Source organism: Gorilla gorilla, chromosome 7 (assembly GCF_029281585.2).
Source record: "Gorilla gorilla gorilla isolate KB3781 chromosome 7, NHGRI_mGorGor1-v2.1_pri, whole genome shotgun sequence".
NCBI classification, from domain to species: domain Eukaryota; kingdom Metazoa; phylum Chordata; class Mammalia; order Primates; family Hominidae; genus Gorilla; species Gorilla gorilla.
This window is the reverse complement of record NC_073231.2, coordinates 138,476,567-138,502,578: the sequence shown is the minus strand read 5'-3', so window position 1 is coordinate 138,502,578 and position 26,012 is coordinate 138,476,567. Positions and strand designations below refer to the sequence as shown.

The window sequence follows — 26,012 nt, the reverse complement described above, 5'->3', positions numbered from 1 at the left end:
CAAGAACAAAGTTGAGGTTCCAGTTTTAAAGAAAAAAGGACTAATCAGGAAACGGGTGACTACGAAAGTTGCTTGTTAGGAATTCTCACTGGTTTACAGAAATAACATTGATTAGTTATTGGTTGTACATTGTTAAACTATAGGGAATGAGTTATGATGTCCAGTGTACAGCATTGTTAGGTTTATTTATAGCCATTGGTGGCAACACGCAGTCTAGGGTCCATACGGCAGGCAGCTTTGAAACGATTACTTAGCTTAAGGGGATGGGGGACTGGAACTTGACTGCTGTCACATTTCAGTGCCTCTCTGGGCCTGATAATTTAAAGGGTGCTCCCATTCCTCAGATAGAAAGTTTATTTTCTTTCTCATCACTCTTAAACTCTCAATCTTACTCTTGAACTCTCTAGTTGTCAAAGGGGCTGCTGTGGTTTGAATGTTTTTGTCCCCTCCAAAATTCATGTTGAAATTTAATCCCCAATGTAGCAGTATTAAGAGGCATGGCCTTAAGGAGGTGATTGAGTCATAGGGGCTCCACCCTCATGAATAGGATTAGATGCCCTTATAAAAGGGATTGCCAGATGGAGTTCACCCCTTTTCACCTTTTCTATCCCTTCTGTCATGTGAGGACAGAGGGCTCCTTTCCTCAGAAGAATGCAGCAATGAGGCACCATCTTGGAAGTGGAGACCAGGCTCTCATCAGGCACCCAACGCACCAGCACCCCAATTTTTTTAGACACAGAGTCTCACTATGTCGCCCAGGATGGAATGCAGTGATCATGGCTCACTGCAGCCTCAAACTCCTGGGCTCAAGCAGTACTCCCACCTCAGCCTCCCAAGTAGCTGGGACTATATATATATTAATTTTACCTCAGTTTCTTTTTTTAAGTCAACAGTGAGTAGGTCTGAGAGTGAGGATAGAAGCTTAGAGCCAACATGTCAAATACCTGGGTTGCAATTGCTCTTGAGAACTTTCTACGGTTCTGGAGTGGCTCCCTTTGTCTCCTGATCCAGAGGCTGAGATCCTTTACTATTTTTTTTTTAATTTTTATTAAGAGACATCGTTTCTTTGTGTCACCTAGGCTAGAGAGCAATGGCGCAATCCTAGTTCACTGCAAGCTGAGATCCTTTATAGTAGGCCTGACCTCATGCTTTTGTCAGCTTAGAAACTAATCTTTCTGCCCAGTAGCAGCTTCCTTCTAGAAGCTAGATCCTTTTTAGCCTTGATGAACCCCTTGTTGTTAAAACGCACAATTCAAGCACAGGCGAATTTGCTAAACTTGCCTGCTGCTAATAGCATTTCATCTCCTTTGTGAGTAATCAGACATCAGCGCTCAGTGTCACGTGTCAGTGTCAGCGTGTCAGTGGCACGACCACAGATGTTTACCCATATTGTCATCATCATGTGGAAATAGAGAAGTTTCAGCTTTCAAAGGTGAAGTCATCTGTCTGATGCCACACAGTAATAAATCTGTGTATTTAATCTATGTTTCCAATGCCAGAGCTAATACTGTTCACCTCACACTAACCTGCTTTCAGAAAAATAATAGTGGATGTCAGGTAAGTTTATAGTTTGAGTGCCTTTTGGGAGGCCTCCTTGGAAATCCAAATATTTCTCCCCTTGGAAATCCAAATATTCAGGGAAATAGTGCCTGAAATCCCACTCTTCCAGTTCAGTTCCTTTGGCCTGGCATTTAAGGCCCCCATTACCCCCGATCTAATCTCTCATTCTTACTGTTCGAAGATCCCTTCTATCTAGCTCTCTTTATTGCCAAACTGATGTTTCTGCTTCCCCCCATCACCTCACTCTGTTAGACTTTCCTGCCTCTCTGTCCAAGTTCATGACCTTGTCTCTACCTGGCAAACTCTAATAATTGCCAGCTGTAAATGCTTAACAGCTATTTGCTAGAAAAATTAATTTCTTTGCACTCAGCATTGCTCTAGGAATCTTCTTTTAAAATGCAAACATAATACACACATCAAGATAAGAAGCACGCACTCCATACTGTTTACAACGACTGGGATGGGAGAAGGTTTTATCTTTTACATATTGCCCCCCTCCTTTTTCTGCAAATGGAGTAAAGAATAATAATTACTTTCATAATAATAGTACCTTTTAAAAATCCTTGGGAAGCTAACGCATTAAAGTGCTAACACTAAGATCTGAGGATGAATGAGCTTGCTGATGTGCTTCCTAGTTTAGAATGGGAGAAGGCGCGTTGCACACTTTTGGAGAAGGGTCTGGGGAAACGTGAGGGGAGTGTGGGGCTGTAGGAGATATACTTCCTACATTTTACAATTAAGAGAGTGGAGAATAGGGAAATTGATGGAGGGGGTAATGAGTGGCGTTTTTGGAAAGCTTGTTAGCCGAAAATGAGTGTTGGGAAGTGACTTTAAGAAGCTGGAATATGACAACGACAACGAACCTTTATAGTGAGCCTGTTGTTTTCATAGTGTCTTTCATTCACTCAAATTATCTAATTAAAGCTTCACAGTGATCCTCTTAGGTTATTTCTCATCTTACAGATGTGCAAACTGAGGAGAAGGAAGTGTAAGGTCACGCCGCTGGTAGAGTTGGGGGCCAAATCCAGATCTGTTGGCTCTGGAAGCTGTAATCAAACACAAAAAGGAAAAAGTCAAAGGCGGTCTGGAAGGCACAGAAAAGAGAAGCGTCCTCATACTTTGTTCAGTCTAAACCATTGATTCGGGGAGAGGAAAGCAGTCTGTGGCAAGTCGGAAGTGCGACGAGGACGAAGACTGGGTTTGGGTTGGGGAACCCCTGTCTGCTGAGCCGCTCCACTGCGGTCTCCTCTGCTTGCTCCGCGGAGCTCAGGAAACGCGGCTTGTTTTGGTCCCGCGCGGCCGCCGTAGAGTCCCCGTTGCCATGGCTCCTGAATTCCGACGGGGACGCGCTGAGGAGCAGGGGTGAAGGGTGAAAAGCGTCATTCGAGGTCCGGGTCCGGCTTGCGGGGTCAGCGAACTGGAGAGGCGCCATGGGCTGGAGTAAGCCCCCCTCCACCTTCCGTCCTCGATCGTTCCCCTTGTGGAAGTAGTCCCGGGTCTCGTGGGATCCTCGCCGCCGGCTCCCGCCCTGCGCTGTCGGTTCCCCAGCGCCTGGGCGGACCCCAACCCCACCCGGCCCTCCGCCCCGCAGCCCCGGCTGCACCAGGTCCTCTGCAGACTGGCCGGACAGCCTGGCCTTTTCCAGCTCAGGTTCCTAATCTGTAAAATGGGCGGGGCCGTGGGAAGGGGAGGAAGAGGCAGAAAGGCACTGGACTCCAGGAAAGGGGTCGGGGAAGGTGCAGGGGTTTTGGCGCCAGACACACCAGGTTCCGGCCAAGTGGCTCCTTACTGGCTGTGAACGTGGGCCAGTCACTGTCTCCAAGCCGCAATCTTCGGACTCATTCCGGAAGGCAGTGTAGCCTAATGGTGGAGGGTTCCGACTCCGGAGCCAGGGTTGAAGTCCTCCCTCTTCCTGTGACTTTGAGCGAGTGACTTCACCCCTTGGGCCTCAGCTTCTTCATCTCCAAAATAATGGCAATCATACTACTGTTTTAGACACAGTGTTATAAACGTGTTTTTGTTTGTTTGTTTGTTTGTTTGAGACAAGAGTTTTGCTCTGTCGCCCAGGCTGGAGTGCAGCGGCGCGATCTCGGCCCACTGCAGCCTCCGCCTCCCGGGTTCAAGCAGTTCTCCTGCCTCAGCCTCCTGAGTAGCTGGGATTACAGCGTGCACCACCACGCCAGGCTAATTTTTGTATTCTTAGTAGAGACGGGGTTTTGCCATGTTGGCCAGGCTGGTCTCGAACTCCTGACCTCAGGTGATCCGCCCGCCTCGGCCTCCCAAAGTGCTGGGATTACAGGCGTGAGCCACTGCGCCCGGTAGTAAACGTGTTTCTTTAAAAATATACTAACAAACTGCAAGGTGATGCGGGTAAGTTATTTATATTGTATGAACCATTTTGATATCGACAACGTTTTTGAGCTCCCCATATGGCAGTTTTGTACAGCTCTACCTAATTGATCACTTATCATTGTAAAAATGTCATAATTAACTTTTTTTAAATCAAGAGACTGCTCCAGATGATGGGCTTTCTGCCCTGGAAGACCTGACAGCCTGCAAGTGGGAGAGGTGGGGGTCGGGGGGGAGTGATTTGTAAATGTTGAAACTCCTTTCCTAAATCAGCTACTGATATTTCTTCCTCTCTTCTCAGGGCTGTTTCCCCATCCTCTGGTCTCACCCTAGTTGGTTTTTTTCTTCTTCTCCTTCTCCTTCTTCTTCTCCTCCTCCTCCTCCTCCTCCTTCTCTTCCTCCTCCTTCTCCTCCTCCTCCTGCTCCTCCTCCTCCTGCTCCTCCTCCTCCTGCTCCTTCTGCTCCTGCTCCTCCTTCTCTTTCTCCTTCTTCTTCTCTTTTTTATGTCGTGAATTTTCCTTTGCCCTCTTTCTCTGAGTCGTGCCCACTTTGGTTTGTTAAATCATTAACTTGTCAGACTTGCATCGGAGTGTCTACCTTGAATCAGGTATTGAATGCAGGATACAGTGAGGAAGGAGGCAGATGTGCGCCTACCCTCCTAGGGAGGGAGAAGACAAACAGAAGTATAGTGGTTACAGCCAGGAGAGAGAGGGGTGCCTGTGCCCTGAGGGTGTGGGCAGGGGACCTAACCCCAAGGTGGGTGGAGGCTTCTCTGAGGAAGCAGTGCTGTCTGGAAAGGAAACAGGAAAGCTCAGTGAATTGCCCAGAGGTGAGAAAGAGCAGGGCTTCTTGGTGGCTAATTGTCACTGACAGGAACTGGTGTGAGACAGAAGGAAAGAGTGGAGAGCAAAGAGATAAGGAAGGCCTGACAGGTAGGCAGGGATCCGCTCAGACAGGTTTTGTACCTAGGATTTAGAAATTTATCAAAAGAGCCACAGAGAAACCAAAAGGTTTTGTTCACGGGCATGGCTTGGCCCTGTAGGAGTTCGAGTGGGAGATAGTAGGCTGAACTGAGGTCGTGGCAGCAGGACAGATGACAAGCACTCCTCCAATGAGTAGCTCTGATGTGCCAGGCTTGGTTAACATGCTTTACCTGCATTCTCTTGTTTGATCTTCCCAGCAGCCTTTTAAGGCAGGGAAGGATTACTGACATCTCCATTTCTTTGGTGAGGCACAGAGAGTAAATCACACAGTAACTATCAGGGCTGGGAACAGAACCCACGAAGATTTCCTCTGGGTCCTGCATTATACCGCACTGCCGCCCACAGGACTGAGGCGAGTGGACAGATTTGAAAGATGTGGGTGGAGAAAGTGGTCCTCTTTTGCTGTGCCACAAACCCTTTTTACATGTTCTCTCTCCCCCGTGCTTCCCAATAAATGGCCTTCTGCCTCTTGCTAACATCTCCTGACTGCTCCTGTGTGCCCTTTTTTCCGCTGCCTTTCCTGTATTTTCCAAAAAAAGACGCAGGGATGTCATTAGTACAGGTTTTAGAGAGACCGTGCTCGAGAGTTCATCTAGTGTACCTGTTCATTTTAGAGATGAGGAGGGGAACATTGATTCAGCCAGTGTCACATCCCGTCAGTCAGGAGAGACGTCGAACCTAGGATACGAGCTTCCCGGCTTTCGCGGCTCTTTCCACAATTCTCAACCTCCTACAACTAAAGGAGAAATTTGGGCTCCTGAGAAAGGATGATAATAATAGCTCACTCACACTTATTGAGCTGCTTATTGCCTTCTAGTCAGTGTTCTGAAAGTTTCTCTGTGTGTGTACTCATGGAATTCTCACAAAAATCTTTTGAGGTAGACACTAGTATCATCACCTCCATTTTGCAGATGAGGAATCTGGAGCACAAAGAGGTTAAGCAGCGTGCCCAGTGCCACACAGTAAGTGGTATATCTGGGACGGTAAGCAGAGCCCGCACTCTTGTGTATGTTTGCTATATTGTCTCTTAGGAGTAAGAGACAGTTTGGTGAGAAAAGGAGAGGTCATGGTGCAAATTCTCATGTAAAGTTGAAGAGACCACTATTGTTGATGTTTGTGTCTGCTCAGGAGGACCAGTATTGAGCCTGGGGATGGTGGCAAGAGGAAAATGAATTAGTTCCTCTCTGTGCATTTAATCTGGTGTGTGTTGTGATTTAGAGAAGATCTAGTGTCTTTATTCTTAAATTTTATACTATTGAATGCATTTTGTATTACTGTGACACATTTGTCATCTATAGATCTTCTTTGGTGAAATGTCTTCAGATATTTTGCCCATTTTATACATTGATTTGTTTTCTTATCCTTGAGTTTTAAGAGTCTTCTATATATTCTGGATATAGGTCATCAGATACATGATTTGCAAGTATTTTCTCCCCATCTATGGCTTGTATTTTCCTTCTCTTAATTATTTTGAAAGAGAAGATTTAAATTTTGAAGTTTAATTTATTATTTTATAGATCTTGCTTTTGATGTCATATCCAAGAAATCTTTGCTAAGTTTACATAGATTTTTCTCTTTTTTTCCTAGAAATTTTATAATTTTTGGTTTTATGCCATTCCATCATTCATTTGACTCAATTTTTGTATATGATGTGAGATGTAGATTAAATTGTTGTTGTGTGTTTTTTTTAATATGGAAATCCAGTAGTACCAGCCCCACTTGTTGAGGACTATGCTCTCTCCATTGAATTGAACCTTTGGATAAACCAGTGGCATGTATATGTGTGTTCTCGACTTTCTTTTCTGATTCATTGATTTATTTGTCTTCCTCTGTGCCAATTTCACACTGTCTTGATTACTGGAGCTTTGTAATAAGTAGTCTTGAAATCCAGTAGTGTTTTTCCTCTAAATTTTTTAATCTTTTAAAGTTGTATTCAGATCCTTTACATTTCTATATGAATTTCAGTAGTATCTTGTCAATTTGTACAAAAATAAGTCTGCTGGGATTTTGACCTGAATTGTGTTAAATATGTAGCTCGATTTGGGGAGAATGAGTATCTTAACAATATTGAATCTTCTGACCCAAAAACAAGGGATATATCTCCATTTATTTAGATCTTACAAAATGTCTACAATATTTTTGAAGTTTTCAGTGGACAGACTTTGCACATATTTTTCTGATTTATCTCTAAGTACTTCATATTTTTGATGCCATTATAAGTGTTTAGTATATAGAAGTATACTTGATTTTTTCATATAGATCTTATATTCTGCAATCTTTTCAGACTTTCTTATTCAATTAACTTTTTATGTGAATTCCATTTGATATTCTCTGTAGACAGTCGTATCATCTGCAAATAGAAATAATTCTACTTCTCTACCACCTGGATGCCTTGTTTTTCCTTGCCTATTGCTAGAACCTTCAGTATAATGTTGAAGTGGTGAGAACGAATTTCCTGGCCTTTTTTTCTGATTCTTACGGGAAGAGTCTTTCTCTGCTCGATATAATGTTGATTATAGGTGTTTTGTGGATGCTCCTTGTCAAGTTGAGTTCCTTTTTATTTCTGGTTTTCCGAGTTGTTGTCTTTTTAAAATTGGGAATGGATAAAGTTACTTATAATATCTGTAGAATACATATGATGTCACCTCTCTCACTCCTAATATTGGCAGTTTGTGTCTTCTGTCTTTTTTGCTGATAAGTCTGACTGAAAGTTTACCAATTTTATTTTCTTAAAGAGCCAGCTTTAATTTTTATTAATTTTTCTCTATTTTTTTCTGCTTTTCATTTCATTGATTTCTGTTATAATCTTCATTATTTACTTTCTTCTGCTTATTTTGGGTTTAATTTGTTCTTTTTCTAGATCCTTAAAGTGGAAGCCAATATTTGAGACCTTTCTTTATTCCTACTATAAGTATTTAATGCTATAAATTTACCCCTAAGTAATGTTTTAGCTGTATCCTGCAAATTTTGATATGTTGCTTTTCTGTGTAATTTTTTTTTTTTTTTTTTTTTGAGATGGAGTCTTGCTCTGTCACCCAGGCTGGAGTGCAGTGGCACGATCTCGGCTTACTGCAAGCTGTGCCTCCCGGGTTCACGCCATTCTCCTGCCTCAGCCTCCTTGTAATTTTTAACTCTGTTCAAAATACTTTCTAATTTTCCTTTTTATTTCCTTATGCCCAAGTTTAAAAAATTACTTTTGTATGTTTTGTATAGATTTTTAGGCTAGAGGGTAAACCCTGTTTTATTACTCTATTATGTCCAGAACCTGATGTGACTGCTAATCTTATGATGAAGTACTGGTCCTAGCCCTCAGCTTTCTCTGTCCTCTGGTTTCAGGAAATGAAAACCTCTTCATAGTGCTCCCAGTCCAGTCCTCTGGTTTCACACTTCCTCTCTCAGCCTTTCCTGATCAGTTGTGTTAGCAGCAGCCTTTATACAATACAATTGTCCTTTAAGTTACAGTTTCTCTCACATTTCTCTAACACCTGACATGTTACACTTACTAGTACGTTCCCTTCCACTTGTATCCTATCTCTGTTCAACACCAGTGCAAGTCTTTACAATTGCATAACTGCCTTGGGCCAGGCACTATCTATGTTCTGCCTACTAGGAATAACAGTGTCCTTGCCACTGTGGCAACATGTAGTGTGACTCCAAAATCCTATCTTAGCTAGCATCTGCTTTCATGCACCACTTCTGGTATCAACTCTTCCAGGTTAGGCTCCTCAGGAAGCTGATATCTAGGTGGGAATTAGCATGCAGGAGGTTTATTAGGGAGCATTGTTGGGGTGGGTAGGAAAGAAATCAAAATTGAGCAGAGGGGGAAGTTGGGCTGTGATGTGTCTAACAAAGGCCTTAGGAAACCAACCAGGAGATCTAAACTTGGAATGAACCTTCTGACTTGCCAAAGTTGGGGTGAAGAACTGGGCCTTTATAGCCCCTACATCAACCAGTCATTGAATGTGGACTTTCCCAGGAAAGGAAAGGCCATGACCTTGGCTGAACAATCTCTTCGCTGAGACAGCTCATGAAGAAGGTGGGCAGTGGAGGACTGTCTGTCAACAGAGCCCCCAGCAGCTAGACGAATTAATCCTTCAGTTTTGAAGAGGGACCTGAGAAGTGCATCATGTCATCCACGATGGCCTAAGGTGCCCTTTCCTGGTTTATCTAACAAACGTCTACTCACATTTCAAGATTCAGCTCAGGGCCGGGCGCGGTGGCTCAAGCCTGTAATTCCAGCCCTTTGGGAGGCTGAGGCGGGTGGAACATGAGGTCAAGAGATCGAGACCATCCTGGCTAACACGGTGAAACCCCATCTCTACTAAAAATACAAAAAAAAAAAAAAAATTAGCCAGGCATGGTGGCAGGTGCCTGTAGTCCCAGCTACTGGGGAGTCTGAGGCAGGAGAATGGCATGAACCCGGGAGGCGGAGCTTGCAGTGAGCTGAGATCGCGCCACTGGGCGACAGAGCGAGACTCTGTCTCAAAGAAAAAAAAAAGATTCAGCTCAGACTCCTCCTCCATGAAGCTTCTTCTGACTTCCCTTTTCTCAGTAGCACCGATCACTGTCTCCTGTGCACTCATCATACTTTCTATGTGCTTCTCTCAGTGCCCCATAGCACTTAGTGCTTTTCAGTAGCACACTCCACTAAGTAGTCCCTAAAGATATCACTAGATTGGGGTATAGTACGGCTGTTGCTGCTCATTATGATGAGCCTGGGTCAGCAAGAAAAGACAGGCAAGTGTACAATCCTGCTTTTAAGAGTTTCCATTGAAAATGATTTAAAAATATTTTAGATGCTGCAAGAGGTGACCTTCACCTGTTTGTAACCCCTTTATTTCTATTAACTCTCAATTTCATATACATATCTGATAGGTCTTTCAAGATGTCTGAAAATGCTACAAAATCTTCAATAAATACGTATTAGTTGATTTTATTCTAATCTAGTAGGAAAAAAAGAGTTGTTTACAAAACATGATGTAAAGCCTGAAGGAATGATCACTAAATTATTGGCTTTGGGAGTTTTGAGAACTTTGCTCAATGTAATGAAGAACTTTAGAAACAAACACAGCAGGACAGCCTCCAGTATCCCAGAAACCTCCTCACCATGCCCTCTGTCCCTGCTCCCTGCAAAGTCATTTTGCTGATACACCCTCAAATTTTGGAGAACTCATTCATATTAAGGAATTGGAAAGAAACTTAGGTAAGCTGATGTGCTTTGATTAAACCCTTGGATTCCTCCACAGCATCTTTTAGTGAAGGGAGTATGTATCTGTGGTTGAAGCTGTCAATATCCTTCATCAAGAGCTTATTTCTCCAGTCAGACAGATATTGGTTAGCACTCAACCATCTGTATCTTATATTTTGCTGTTTGAAATTTCCTAAAATAAGGAAGTGAAAGCAATATGTTTTATATTGTGCCTTGGCATATTTTTCTTCTATACCACATAATAGGTACTATAATATCATTTCTCTTGAAATAGTCTTATGATAACATATTAATGCTTCCAAAGCATTTTATTATTTATTTCTTTACTTATTTATAGAAGGAAGGGAACTGACATTTATTGACCAATGACTGTATACCAGGCACTGTGCTAAGGGCTTTACTTAATTATTTAATCCTCAAAAAAATTTTAAGAAGTAATGCTAACATTATCTCCAGTTTACAGATGAGAAAACTGAAAATAGATGAACAGTTTTGCCCAAATCTATGTATCATAAACAGGTAGAGAATGGTGGGGCAAAGATTTGACATCATCTTTTCATGACAACACTACACATCCCATCCCTTAGGTTATGTTCCAGTTCTAAATAATAGTACAAGTTCATTCTAAGTCCTTAGCTCTCCAGGGCTCTTTACAATGCACTCAAACTTGCCTAGCTTTTTTATATCTCCCAATTCCTTCAATGCTGTGCTGTAGCCATAATGAATGTCGCATAATTTACAGAATCTTCTATGGCCTCTCTCCTTCTGAGCTTGCTTCTTGGAATTGTCTTTTATCTGCCCCGTTCTCTTGAATAATCTTAATCATCCTCTGTGTCTCAGCTGAAGATAGGAAGCTTTCCATCTTCTCCGAAGTCTTGATTAGAAGCTGTGGATATCCCTGACCACCCACATGACCCGAGTGGTATGCACACTGTGCTTCTTTCCTGCCTCTTCTACCAGGCAACCTCCATGAAAGCAAGGACTGTCTGCCGTTGTGTCTACAACATCATTACTATATTGTTGCTGCAAAGTGAAAGAAGATACACTTGCTTCCTGGCCTTTGCACTGTGCTGTTTCTTCTGCTCCATTCTCTTCTTTTTTTCTGGTTAATTCTCATGTGTGCTCTGTATCTCTGTCGACATTGCCTGCTTCTGAAGCCACAGCTGGGTTGGGTGCTTCTCCTAGATGCTTCATGGTATCCAGCTCTTCTCTCAAGGTCATCATGCACTGTTGTCACTGCCTCTCCTTAATTCTGGACTGAAAATTCCTTGAGGGCAGAGTTTGTATCTTTTTTTTTTACTTTTTAATTTAATTTTGTTTTTATTTGACATAATTGTACATATTTATGGGATACATAGTGATGTTTCAATGCATATACTGTATAGTAATCAGATCAGGGTAATTAGCATATCCATTATCTAAAACATTTGTCATTTCTTTGTGTTGGAAACTTTCAATATCGTCCTTCTAGCTATTTCAAACTATATATTATTGTTTTTAATTTTATATTCAGAGGGTACATGTGCAGGTTTGTTACATGGGTATATTGGATGATGCTGGGGTCTGAGCTTCAAGTGAGCCCCTAACCCAAATAGTGAACACAGTAGCCAGTAGGTCGTTTTTCAACCCTTGCCTCCCCTCCTTCCCCCATTTTGGAGTCCTCAGGGTCTATTGTTTCCATCTTTATGTCCTTGTGTACCCACAGTTTAGCTCCCACTTATAAGTGAGAACATGCAGTATTTGATTTTCTGTTCGTGCATGAATTCACTTGGGATAATGGCCTCCAGCTGCATCCATGTTACTGCAAAGGACATGATTTTTTCTTTTTATGGCTGCATAGTATTCCATGGTATATGTGTACCAAATTTTCTCTATCCAATCCGCTGTTGATGGGGACTTGGGTTGAATACATCACTTTGATATTGTGAATAGTGCTGCAGTAGCACACGAGTACAGGTGTCTTTTTGATTGAATGATTTATTTTCCTTTGGGTAGATACCCAGTAGTGAGATTGCTAGGTTGATTGTTCATTCTATTTTTAATTCTTTGAGAAATCTCTATTCTGTTTTCCATGGGGGTTGAACTAATTTGCATTCCCACCAACAGAGTATAAGTGTTCCCTTTTCTCTGCATCCTTGCCAACATCTATTATTTTATGACTTTCATAATAATAGCCATTCTGACTGGTATGAGATGGTATCTCATTGTAGTTTTAATTTGCATTTCTCTGATGACTAGTGATGTGGAGCTTTTTTTTTTAAGTTTGCTGGGCACTTGTATGTCTTCCCAAAGCATTTTAAAATCTCTAGAATAATCTCACATAAGTGCAGTGCTATATTATTTGGAGTAGAAATTTCTAAAGGTGAATAATGCTCCTTGGACTTAAAGAATGTTTGCTCTAAATTAGACAGTATATAAAACCGAAAATGCTTTCCTGTTCAAAAGCATGAAACACTATAGTCTCCATGCACCATGAAGATATCTTTACACATTTCTTCTGGGGGGCTCTGGTTTTTGTTCTGATGTTTGCCATTACAGGTGAAGCAGCACTGTGTAACAACAATTTCCTCAGCGGTATAAAATGGTAAGCCACATGGAAGTTTGCTTGTCATAGGAGAGTTTAGAAAAGATCTGCTGGGAAATTCCACATCTTCACAGTTCTATCCTCCTCTGCGATTATGCATTTTCTTTTAATGTATCCTAATTGTATATAATCATTGCTGTCCAGGCAAACTTCTCTGTTGTGTCCCTTCTTTCCTTTGTGTGTGTGTGTGTGTAATTTAGTTATTCATGCTAAGGGAGGTTCCCTAAACTCCACCTCTTTAAATTAATAGGGATTTTTCTCATCTTAATTCTCATGGTTAGAAGATATGAATCAATATAATTCTTTCCTAATACTTACATGCCTTCGAAAGAGAAGATTTGACAGTTGCATGAAGTGATTGGTTTTACACACATAATACCTTGATGAAGAGAGTTTCTTGGTTGGTTGCAGTGGCTCACACCTGTAATCCCAGTACTTTGGGAAGCCAAGGTGGGTGGATCGCTTGAGTCCAGGAGTCTGAGACCAATGTGGGCACCATGGTGAAACCCTGTCTTTACAAAAAAAAAAAAAAAAAAAAAAATTAGCTGGGTGTGGTGGCGCATGCCTGTAGTTCCAGCTACTCAGAAGCCTGAGGTAGGAGGATCCCTTGATCCTGGGCTGCAGCAAAGTGTAATCGTGCCACTGCACTCCAGCCTGGGTGACAGAGTGAGACCGTGTCTCAAAGGAAGAAAGAGTTTCTTAAATGTTCAGAGGTATAGCAAAAGAATACTACAAGGATATTTGGTACCAGTAGAAACTTTGTCAACCCTGGAAATCTTTAAGAGTGGGCAATTTAGAAAAGCCTTTCACAGTGTAGACTAGAGGCGCCTGTGATACCTTGAGCAGCCCTGAGAGTCAGAAAGTCCCACATGGCAGTATGAGACCAGAGACCAAGTGATGCTTAAGATTCTATCAGAAGTCCCCTGAACACATTCGACTTAAGCATGGATGACATCTCCTTTGGAGTTCAAATTATATCTTCAATATGGATACAAAACTAAGCCTTCAACTAGAATCTGGGGCAAGAGTATAAGTAAAGGCCTATGTATCAAGTTACAAACCAAACTGCTAAATAAAATACGTCTTCTTCCCTTGACAAGTATACTTTCCTAACAACCTGAGGGCTGCATTTCCTATGCTGGAGTTCTATGACAGAGCATGGTGGATTGGGGAAATCTTGCCCTCTGGCCCACTCTTCCCTTTTCTTCCCATCTCTGACTCTATCCTGGCCCCTAACACCCATGTATGAGCATGGACACTCCAGCCTATACATCCATGCCATCCACCTCCCTGACAAACAGCTGACCCTTGGACATCCCTTAGGCGTTGGGATATGTACCTGATGTCATGGTCTGTCTTCAGGAATGAACCTGGAGAAGCTGCCATTGCAAGGTTTAGAGTAAGGCTTGGAGCCCCTTGAACAGAGAATCCCATTGTTCCCTCCATGGGCCATAGTCTAGAGAGGAAGACTTGGGCTCTGGATGGGCACGTCCTCCTGGCCCCATGGACTCCAGTTCTAATAGTAGCAAGGCCTCCAACAATCCACCCCCTTGCTCTATGGATTTGAGTAGTTTAAGTTACAGATATACCATTAGTCATTGAGGGTCTTATTACTAGTGGTCAGTAATTTCCACATTTTGTTAAATGTACAGATAACAAGGTTGTGCAATCTCAACCCCTTGACCCATGTTGCATCCTTGCTAAGAGAATTCTTATAGGTAAATTACAGATCTAGATCATACATTTACTTTACACAGGAGCATTGCTCTATCCTCTGGCTGTACCCATTTATTCATTATCAGTTGATTTAAGCTGTTAGAACCAACTTTGGTTAGGAGGATAGAGAGTAGTTTTAATGCTCTTCTCTTACAGGTTTGGTTTTTCTCTTTTCCTTGATTATAGCACCCTATTTAAGCTAGTTCACAAACCATTATTGGAATTCCAGGGACAGCTGAATGGTGCTGGCAGCAGGGGTCCCAGCGAGCCAGGCTGGTGGTGGTGTACTGTTAGCCTCCTTCCTGGGCGCTTTGGGCTGTCCCTTACCAGGATCTGGTTTGTGGCCATCTCTGCCTGTTAGTTGAGCCAAAGCTTAGAGCAGCAAGGACTTTCCCCATGTATGGTATTTTAATCTCTCAACCTCTACATTGCTCTGGTCCTTCTTATAAAGAACTGTCATTGCAAGCACCCGTATCTCCTACCACTAGAAGTCGCAGAGAGTTTAGCTAACTCCACATGAATGATAAGTTCGTACATGTTTTTACATTTAATAAAAAGGCAAATTCCACTTTTAAGGATGTGACATAGAGGTGTGGTAGCAGAAGTTGCTGTGAAGAACTCTGTCTCAGCTAGAGGAGTCTGCACCTTCAGGAAATCTGGAATTTCTAGAGGCTGTTATTTACTTATGCTTGAGACAGTGGAGCATAGTGGTTAAGAGCAGGTGGTCTGGCACTAAACCGTGAATTTAAAACCTGGCTCTAGCACTTATCACCAAGACCCAGGTAAGTTATTTAAACTCTCTGTGCTTTACTTCCTCATCTGACAAATGGCAGTAATAACTCCAGATAGTCATATATTAATACATGCAAAGCATTTAGAATACTACCTGGCACCTTGTAAGTGACAGTGAGTCTTTATTATCTCCTGGGGTAGACATACAATATTTCCACATCCTACAGAAGATGTGAGGGTTCAACAAATACCAGTTTTAGTGGCAGTGGGAAATGCCTGGTTCCTCCTTGTCATTACCTTTTTGGTTTCAGTACATCTTTACAAAGATGATTCATGATCTTGTGCTTGGCTCTGACTGTGGACCGTAGATAGTGCTATGTCCAGTCTCCTGGCGCCGTCTTCCCCACGTACTGCTGACCTTCTGTGGCAGGTGAACCCAGCACTACACATCACTCTTGTCAGAGGGATGGGAGCTCCCATTACACCTCCTTCTGTGAGCAGCTTTCAAAAATACTTCTCCTGGAAACAAAACAAGTGGTGGCTGCTTTATAAGAATGCAGAGCAAGATCTAAAGCGTTCCTTTTCTTTCTTTTAAGCTTTAGTTAAATTAATAAAGATTGGTTAAATGAATGACCTGTGACCTTTATTTTCTGAATGGTGGAAGATGCTTTCATATTTCTGCCCTCTGACAGCCCAACTGTGCCTCTCAGTAGCAAGTTGCTCTGTCTCAGATTAGTTAGTGGATCTCATCCATTTTAACATGGTACCACCGTAAGATTCCATGTAAACATTTTTATAGCCATTAACTCTCAACTGCATCTCCATCCATACAGCAAAATGTATGTAGACCCTTCACATTCAAAGGCAAATACAATATCATCATGTCTTCTTCTTCCCTCCAGCTCACATCATGGCATCATAAAAACTCCAGGAGGAGGTACCATTTTCTCTCTCACTTTGAAAATCGCTTGGGCCTGGAAAATTGACATTTAACTGCAAAAACAAACAAACAAAAAAAAACAAATGCGTTAACAACACAAAAATCTTATATTGAACAATGGGGACAGAAATGTAATATGTAACACATTTTCTTCCAGTCACAGAAGATCTTATTAGACGGAATGCTGAACACAACGACTGTGTCATTTTTTCCCTGGAGGAACTCTCGTTGCATCAGCAAGAAATAGAAAGACTAGAACACATTGATAAATGGTGCCGGGATTTAAAAATTCTCTATCTTCAAAATAATCTTATTGGGAAAATTGGTAAGTTTCAGTACTTAGTTCTCATGGTTTCTTTAACATTGTGAATGAGAGAACTTTGGAAAGTGCTGTGTTATTTTTAGAAGACAATCACTGAAAAAAAATTCCATGGGAAAACAGACACAGCCATCTCTCAGTGGTTGTGTGGGGGGCATTTCCCTGAACATTTCTGTGTGTAGTGAAAACAATTTCCAGCAAGGAATTGGGAGAGCAGGTAAAGGTGAGGAACACATTAGTTGACCTGATCATCTAAAAAGACAGAGAACACATCAGACCTGATTTTTTTTTTTAAGTTTGAAAGGGAAGAGGCATTTGTCATCATTTTACATCACACTGCAAAACAAATTTATATGAGAATTGAGGGAGTCCTTGTCAGGTTACTGCAGAATTCAATAGCTAGTTTTGCTATATTTATTGTGACCATATATGTGCAAGGCATTGGGCTCAGTATTGGGTATTGAGGGGCTTCCGATTTGGAATGGAAATTAGAGGTAAATGCAGGAATCAGGTCAATGAAGATAAAAATATCAGTATTATAACTGATAAAGCTCTTCTAAGAAAGTGGCGTAGACTTGCAGCCAAGTGGGCTTGCTAATATTGCCCTCAGAATTAACCTGCCCACCCAGTTACGTGCAGAATTGAATAACTGCAAGTTTCTCCTCCCCAGGTGGGCCTTTGCTTTATGTCAGGAGGTAGGTTGAGACCATGTGCTCTCTGCTGGCAGGAAGATCCCAGAAACCAGGAAAGAGGGTAGGACTGGGCATGCTCAGTTTCTTCTCCTGATTAACCTATCAGATAAATTGGTCTTCCTTCCCCCACCACACTTGACTTCTCTCACAGAAGAATGATGAATTAAAGGGAAGAGGGAAGGGAGGCCTGTGGAGTTACTCTAATGGAGGTCCTGCCACATGGACACAGAAGGAGAATCCCCAGCACCTGGAAAGAGAAAGCACAGGCTCTGGCATCAGGTAGACCTGGGTCAGAACACTGCCTCTCCCGCCTCCCTCTCTATGCAGTGTGAAATTTGACAAGTCAGTTACTTGCCCAATTCTTAGTTTTGCCATCTGTAAAATGGCTAATAATGCCTAATATGTAAATTGGCATAGGGATTACATGAAATGATATGCTTAGTGCTTGCTCACCATAAGGTAAGTACTCATTACAGGATAGCTGCTGTGCTGCTGCTGTTACCAATTTGATCATTTACCTCATTGTGCCCCAGGCTAGCCAAATGAAGGTAGCAGCAGAAAGGAGAAGCCAGTGGAGTTGGAGGAAAAGGCATGGAGTCAGGGCTGAGGAGGCAGAGTGAGTGCCAACCCCTGTGTGCCCTGGCACGAGAACCCAGAGGTCAGCTTGCAGGATTATATTTAACTTCCCGTGGTGATGTGCAGTGGTTCACAACAGGGGCATTTGGCAATGTCTGGAGATATTTTTGGTTGTCGCATGTGTATGGGAGGTTGGGGAGAGGATGCTATTGGCATCTAGTGTATAGAGGCCAGGAATACTGCAAACCATCCTACAGTGCTCAGGATGCCCCCCCACCCCCCGCAAGAAAGAACATCCAGCCCAAAATGTTAGTATTGCTGAGGTTGAGAAACCCTGGTGATGTGGTTGCTTCTAGTTTCGTGGATAATTGAAAATTAGCCTCAGGCTTGCAAAAAGCCTAGGTTTGCATCATTTTTGGAAGATTTACTAAAATTCTCTGTATTTTTTCAGTTAATTATTTTTGGCATCTTTAACTTGACCAGAAATTAGAAACTCTGGCACATTGTTCAATTAAAAAGGCTATTACAGAAAACCACCAGCTTTTATGCATGGGGGCATGAAAGAACGGTTCTAATTGTACAGATCTAAAAGAGTTCCCAAAATTTTAATCTCCACAGCTGGGTCCATCACAATTACTAATTAGGAGCATGGTATTTCGGTCCTTTTCAGAACTGTGAGAAAGCTTAAATTTTTGCTTCCAAAGTACTCTTAAATTAAACACTCTTTTAAATCCTAATAATGGGATTTTTCAGTGCTACTCCACCCATAGGCATTTAGGCACTTATTTAGCAAGTAAAACCACCCCTCTAGGATTCAGACTTGCTCTTGTGCCATTGAGGTAGAAGTTTGTGAAGCAATTGCCTTTCCTAAAGCCCTGTTGCCCATGGGAAGACACAGATGGTCTGCGGAGGAAGGCACTGCTTAGAGGTGACCCAAGAGGGAGCCCAGGGGCTGTGTGGGGTCTTGTCAAGTGCCCCGTCTCCAGACCTACTGAATCAGAACCTTTGGGCTCCTGGAATCAACCCTTTCAACAGCTTCCCAGTGGGCTGCGTGCCTGGGCCAAGCTGAGGGCTACAGAGCTGCTTAAATCTGAGAAGGCAGAGGGTCTACTCCAAGTTCGTGGGCCTGCTTAGTTGATGAGAACTGTTACTAGAATGGTCTGGCTAGAACTCAGACTCCCTTTTCCCTACCCAAGAGGCTCTTCCATTTTGACTTACAGAACCTTTTTTTTAACCTGCTGTGTCCAAGTTGGGCCCTGGGGTTTTGAGGAGTTAGCTTAGGAAACCGTCCCTGAGCAAATTCTTACTTTTCTATCATATGACTCCTTTAGCGTTTAGAGGGTGATGCGTATAACAAAGGTGGGGAAGGGAAATCCTGTTTTGAAGAGGTATTTTATTGTGGGCTGGCCATTTTAACAATAATAAAGTATTTTGTTCAGGATGTGGACGAGACTTTCATAGTTCTTAGCACATAGAAACCTCCAAATCTGCTGGGAGCGGTGGCTCATGCCTGTAATTCCAACACTTTGGGAGGCTGAGGCGGGTGGATCACGAGGTCAGGAGATCAAGACCATCCTGGCTAACACAGTGAAACCCCATCTCTACTAAAAATACAAAAATTAGCCAGGCGTGGTGGCGGGCTCCTGTAGTCCCAGCTACTCAGGAGGCTGAGGCAGGAGAATGGTGTGAGCCCGGGAGGCGGAGCTTGCAGTGAGCTGAGATTGGGCCACTGCACTCCAGCCTGGGCGACAGAGTGAGACTCTGTCTCTTAAAAAAAGGAAAAAGAAACCTCCAAATCTTTGACTATTGAATGCTCAGATGTTTCTAAAGAGCTTTTTCAAACATTAGGATTACTTAGAATAACTTAAATTCCGAGAGAAATGTTTGCAATTTTTTCCCCCCAAATTCTCCATTTAAACAATGCATAAATTGAGATTCAGAGATGTGAACTGTTATGTTCAGGTCTATGGAAACAAATATATGATGCTTTTGTACATTTTAGATTAACTATTAGTGGTGATAAGGGTGATGATTATAAATCACCATCTTTGAGCTTCATGGTGTACCTGAGAAATGGGCAGAGGAGGCACTAATTGAATGAGGCTGCCCCCAGTGCACATTCCTTAGCAAAGTTTTCTACATTCCTGTCATCTTAGAAAGGACTGTTCTTTTAAGGTGTACTATAATGATTTAGTTCCAGGTTCTGGAGTCAACTTTCCTAGCTCTACCACTTAACCTTGGACAAGTGAATTAATTCTCCGTACCTTGGTATTCTGATTTGTAAAAAGGAGACAATAGTTTTGACCTCATAGGGTTATTATGAGGATTAAATAAGGTAATATATACTAAATGCTTAGGACATTGTGTGACATGTGATAAGCACTCAGCAATAGTTGCTATGGTATTATTAACTATTTTTCAAAGGCCCCATTCTGCAGCAATTCTGTGACTTGTTTATGCTTGTTGTTTTGCCTGTATTGGCTTTCATGTTTATTAAATAAGATAATCCTGTATCAGGTTGATTTTGGCTTCAAGTCAAAGAAACCCAACTAAATGTGGTAGAACAGTAAGGAAATCAATTATCTTACCCAGCTTTAAGTCTACAGGTAGAGCAGACTCCAGAATCAGTCAGGGTTGGTTGATTCCTTCTCTCTGCTCTACCAGCTCTCAGGCTTTGTCCTGCAGCTGTTTCCCTTATGATTGAGTATAAGTATCAATAGAGATAGTAATTCCTTATTAACATCCAGCAGGAAAAAGAGATAAGAACCCCCCAAGCATGGAATATAGATCCTTCCCTTTTATCTGATTAGGAGGACTGGGTGTGCATGTCTTCTCCTGTATCACACGGTTGCCAAAAGACTGCCATGGCTTTTTGGCTTAAACCTAGGTTCCTGAGCCACCACTAGCAAGAGAGGTTGGATTGTCATGCACTGGCCCAGCTTGGCTAAACCTAACTGCCTGGAGTTAGGGCTAGGTAAAGACATGAGCAAAACTGGGTGTCATTAGGAAGGATGGAGGGAGAAATGGGTCCTCCTTAGGCAGCCACCATGTCTGATGTACAGGTATAGATTTGGAAAAGCGACATGGTTTTGATAACCATAATAATAATCTTTAGATTTTCTTTATTATTTTAGTAATATATTACATAAAAGTGTCTTTATTTTGAAGATTAATTATCTTAACTACATTATCTTGTATTTCAGAAAATGTTAGCAAACTCAAGAAACTTGAATATTTGAATTTAGCTTTAAACAACATTGAAAAAATAGAAAACTTGGAAGGTAAGACTGTTTCTTCTATTATGCTATTATGAATTAAAATTGAGATTTTAAGTTAGAAGGCCAGGTGCGGTGGCTCACGCCTGTAATCCAAGCACTTTGGGAGGCCAAGGCGGGCAGATCACCTGAGGTCAGGAGTTCGAGACCAGCCTGACCAATATGATTAAACCCCGTCTCTACTAAAAATACAAACATTAGCCAGGCGTGGTGGCATGCACCTGTAATCCCAGCTACTTGGGAGGCTGAGACAGGAGAATCGCTTGAACCCAGGAGGCGGAGGTTGCAGTGAGCTGAGATTGCACCATTGCACTCCAGCCTGAGCAACAAGAGCGAAACTCCGTCCTCCCAAAAAAGAAAAAAGTTAGATTTAAACAGTCTTGTATAAAAATAGGTATGCTTTTAAAATTAACATTTTACATACATCTTATAGTTATTCTTCTTATAAAAATTCAAGCAATAAGGTGATACATAAATTCAAAAATGGAAGTCCATTTTACTCTTTCCTAACCTAGCCTCCTCAGAGGTAGCCAGAATTAACACTTGGGTATATACAAGGTGGTTTTGTTTCATTTTGCTTTCTATTAATGATATCATACTATGAGTATTGTTTTGAAAATTAGTTTCTTCCCTACAATTACCTTGCTTTTTTGATATCCAGGAAAGTGGGCGTGGGGCTACGTACTGGAATCATTGTAGACTGATTTATCTAACCATCTGTCTGCAGATGGACATTCGGGTGCGTTCCAGCATTTTGCTATAATAAGCATGGCTACAGTAAGCCTCCTTCTACATTTTACTTTGTGTACATGTGCACAGTTTTTTCTAGGACAGACACTTAGAAATGGAATTCCTGCATTTAAATCAGCATATTTGGAAAGATACTGCCAAGTTGTTCTCCAAAATATTTATTGTATCGATTTGTACTTATACTGATAGTCCATGTGAGTACCGATTTCTACACAACTTCACTAATACTTTCTATAAACAATATTTTTTAAGACAGGAAGGTATTTTTGTTTGTTTATTTTTATAGTAGCCATCCTACCCTAATAGGTGTGAAGTGGTATGTTATTGTGCTTCTGATTTGCGTTTACCTAATGATTAATGATGTTGAGCATTTTTTATGTGCTTACTGGCCACTTGAATATCTTCTTTGGAAAAATGTTTATTCAAAGGTTTGGCCCATTTTTAAATTAGTTATATTATTTGTCTTTTTACTGTTAAGTTGCAAGTGCTCTTTGTATATTCTAGATGCTAGACTTCGATCAGATATTTGATTTGCAGATATATTCTTCCAATTTGTGGGTTTTCTTTTCAACTTTCATGATGGTGGCCTCTGAGGCACAGTTGTTCTTAGTTTTGTCTATAGTTTGTTTGTTTGTTTTCCCTATAGGTGTCTTTGGTTTTACTGTCTGGATAGTAGGGGCCTTTATAGAATGAATTGAGAAGTGCTTCTTATTCGATTTTTTTCAGAGAGCTTGTAAAAAATTTGTGTTAATTCTTCTTTAAATATTTGTTAGAATACACCAGGAAAGCCATCTGGTCCTGGACTTTTCTTTGGGAAAGTTTATTGATTATTAATTTAATCTCTTTACTTATTATAGGTCTATTCAGATTTTCTATTTCTTGTTGACTCAGTTTTGGAAGGTTATGTCTTTCTAGAATTTATCTATTTCAGTTAGGTTATCTCATTCTTTACCATACAGTTGTTTTTACTGCTCCCTTATTATATTTTTCATTTTTTTTAATGTCAATAGTAAAGTCTCATCTTTCATTCCTGATTTACTAAATTTGAGTGTTCTTTTTTTTCTGGTTAATGTGCAGCTAACAGTTTGTCAATTTGGTCAATCTTTTCAAAGAACCAACTTTTGATTTTGTTGATTTTGTCTATTGTTTTATATTCTCTATTTTGTTTGTTTCCCCTGTAATCCTTATTATTTCTTTCTCTTTGTGTTTTCTCTTTTTTCTAGTTTCTTAAGACAGACAATTAGGTTATTGACATGAGTCGTTTTTTATGGAGGCATAAATAAAATTCTATGAATTTTCCTATGAGCATTACTTTTTTGCATCTAAGTTTTGATATGTTGTGCTTTTGTTTTAATTCATCTCAAAGTATTTTCTGATTTTTTTTTTGCAATTTTTTTCTTTAACCTATTACTTATATAGCAGTGTTGTTTAATTTCCACATCTTTGTGACTTTCCCACATTTTCTCATTTTACTGATTTCTAGTTTCACTCCATTGAGGTCAAAGAAAGAAATACTTTCTTTGATTTTAATTACTTTAAGCTTATTGAGACTTGTTTTATGGCCCAACATTTGATCTATCCTAGAGGCTGTTCCATGTACATTTGGGAAGATTGTACATGCTGCCATTCTTGGGTTTATTGTTCTAAATATGCCTGTTAGGTCTAGCCTTTTGTTTCTTTCTTTCCTACTCTTCTATTTCCTTGCTGATATTCTAATTGTTTTATCTATTATTAAAAGCAGGTTATTGCTGTCTCCAAGTATTATTGTTGAATTGTCCCTAGCTCCCGTCAATAATGTCAGTTTTTGCTTTAGATATTTTGGGACTCTGCTCTTAGGTGCATATATGTTTATAATATTTTTATCTTTTTGATGAATTGATGTTATTATTATTATAAAATGTCCTTTTTTGTCTATAGTTACAATGTTTGCCTTAAAGTCTATTTTGTCCGGTATTAATATAGTCACTCCAGCTCTCTCTTTTTCTTTTTGGTTACCATTTGTATGGTATAACTTTTCCTGTCTTTTACCTTCCCAACTATTTCTATCTTTGAATCTAAAATGCTTCTCTTTAAAAGGCATATAGATGAATTGTGTTTTGATTTTTAATCTATCCTGTCAATCTCTGCCTTTTAATTTGGGAGATTAACCCATTTACACCTAATGTAATTAGCAATAAGGCAGAATTTGTGTCTGTTATCTGCAATGTGTTTTCTATATATCTTATGTCTACCTTGTTCTGTTTTTGGATTACTCTTTTCATTTTTGTTATTTTTGTGTGTACTGTTTTAATTCCCTTATTCTTTTACTGTATATTTTTGAGTTATTTTCTTAGTGGTTTCCCTGGGAATTACAATTAATATCTTAATTTATAACAATCTAGTTCAAATTCATACCAACTTCATTTCAATAGTATACAGACTTTGCTCCTGTATGGTTTAGTTTTCCTCCCTTCGTTTATGCTGTTATTGTCACATATCACATCTTTATATATTATGTGCCTATCTACATAGATTTATAATTATTTCTTTTTGCAGCCATCTTTTAAATAATTTAGGAGAAGAAAATAGGTACAAACAAAAATAAATTTATATTGTTTTTTGTATTTACCTATATAGTTACCTTTAGTAATTGTTCCTATTTTATCAAATGCATTTGAGTTTCTCCCTAGTGTCTTTTCATTTCAGCCTAAAAAACACTCTTTACTATTTCTTGTAGCATAGATCTGTTAGTGAAAAACTCTCATTTTTGTCTATCTAAAAAATCTTAATTTATTTTCCATTTTTGAAGGAGAGTTTTCCCAGATAGAGAATTATTCGTTGACAACTACATTTTTACCATTTCTTCTTTCCTTCCTCCCTTCCTTCTTCCATCTATCCATCCATCTATCTACCTATTATCTTTTCCAATAACTTTCTTTTGTGTTTTTTAAATCTCCCCAAGAACTTCTTTCAATTGGATTTTAGTAGTATTATACTGATCTTTTGTGCCTTTTAACCTGCATCTTTTATTTAAATCCATTTTTCTTGATATTGTACATTTTGAAATATTTCACCAGATTCAAATTCCAAATAATCATTTTCTTTTCATCCCTGTTCATTTTATGGTTCAGTCCATCTACAATTAACTCTTTATTTTGGCCGTACTTTTTTTTATTATACTTGAAGTTCTGGGTACATGTGCAGAACATGCAGGCTTGTTACATAGGTATACGCGTGCCATGGTGGTTTGCTGCACCCATCAACCCGTCATCTACATTAGGTACTTCTCCTAATGCTATCCCTCCCCTAGCTCCCCAACCCCTGACAGGCCCTGGTGTGTGATGTTCCCCTCCCTGTGTCCATGTGTTCTTATTGTTCAATTCCCACTTATGAGTGAGAACGTGTGGTGTTTGGTTTTCTGTTCTTGTGTTAGTTTGCTGAGAATGATGGTTTCCAGCGTCATCCATGTCCCTGCAAAGGACATGAACTCACCCTTTTTTATGGCTGCATAGTATTCCATGGTGTATGTGTGAATTTTGGCCATACTTTTTATTCTTCTCAACTTCTATGTTCTGATTGCTTCATTCCTGTGGTGTGTATTCTTATTTTATGGATGAGATATCTTCGAAATCTCTTTGGAGATAATTGTTAGAACTTTTTGTTGTCAATTTTTTTCATCCCCTGAATTATCTTCTTCATCTGAGGTTTCTGTTTTATTTTGCAGGCTTCTATCTTGTGCTATTTTTCTCTAAATTCTGGTAACATTTGGTGTCTGATTACAGTCACAAAGGATTTGGTGTATTAGGTGGCTTGTGTGACTTATTCCGCAGTTGTGAGGCTCTGCTTGCCTATCCAGCCTCAGCCTGCCTGGCAGAGCCACTGTGTACTCTGCGAGTGGGTGGGGCGTGCTGACTAGCAGACTTCGCTTTAGAGTGCAGGGCCATGGAATAGAGGCAGACAAGCTGCTCTCCCCACCCCAATGCCATCTGCTAATAGCTGAAATTAGGAGGACTTTACTTAGGTCATGGTGGATTTTAGCCTATTTGCCTGCTAGGGTAAAAATGGATATTCCAGTGACTGTTAAGATTCTTTATTAACAATTACATAAATCTACATCATATATTTTTATTTTTCATTCTCAAAAATTACCATTACCAAAGTCATCAAACCTGGCCTCAGTCCTGGGATCAAGATGATGCTTTTCATCATTGGCATTTTTCTGCATTAGAAATGGAGTCATTGCTCTCTCCCAGCTAACATTTTACGGCCCTGTTCTCCTGTGAACAAATGGAATAATAAAATTTACTCTATGTCCATGTTTTGTGGTAATGAAGTTTCTATCTAAAAT

General features: G+C 40.6%; 1 protein-coding gene and 1 long non-coding RNA gene across 5 annotated transcripts in view; one reads left to right on the top strand and one right to left on the bottom strand.

Moving 5' to 3' along the window:
- Window positions 1–2,404: 2,404 nt before the first annotated feature.
- LOC134759128 (uncharacterized) lies at window positions 2,405–2,844 on the bottom strand. Its single transcript, XR_010135051.1, has 2 exons — window positions 2,679–2,844; window positions 2,405–2,606 (listed from the first exon to the last, which is right to left on the bottom strand). It is a non-coding gene; the product is annotated as an uncharacterized lncRNA (long non-coding RNA).
- Window positions 2,845–2,861: 17 nt separating this feature from the next.
- Window positions 2,862–26,012, top strand: part of DNAAF11 (dynein axonemal assembly factor 11) — a 104,500-nt gene continuing 81,349 nt past the window's right edge. Inside the window, exons 1-3 of one of the 4 annotated variants that reach the window (XM_055348254.2) lie at window positions 2,862–3,000; window positions 16,231–16,398; window positions 20,864–20,941. In XM_055348254.2, the coding sequence (XP_055204229.1) occupies window positions 2,991–3,000; window positions 16,231–16,398; window positions 20,864–20,941 (256 nt within the window). In that variant the 5' untranslated portion in view covers window positions 2,862–2,990. Of the gene's footprint in view, window positions 3,001–3,097; window positions 3,211–3,908; window positions 3,931–16,230; window positions 16,399–20,863; window positions 20,942–26,012 lie in introns of those variants that run through there. The other 3 variants (XM_055348255.2, XM_055348256.2, XM_055348257.2) reach the window with 3 other exon arrangements.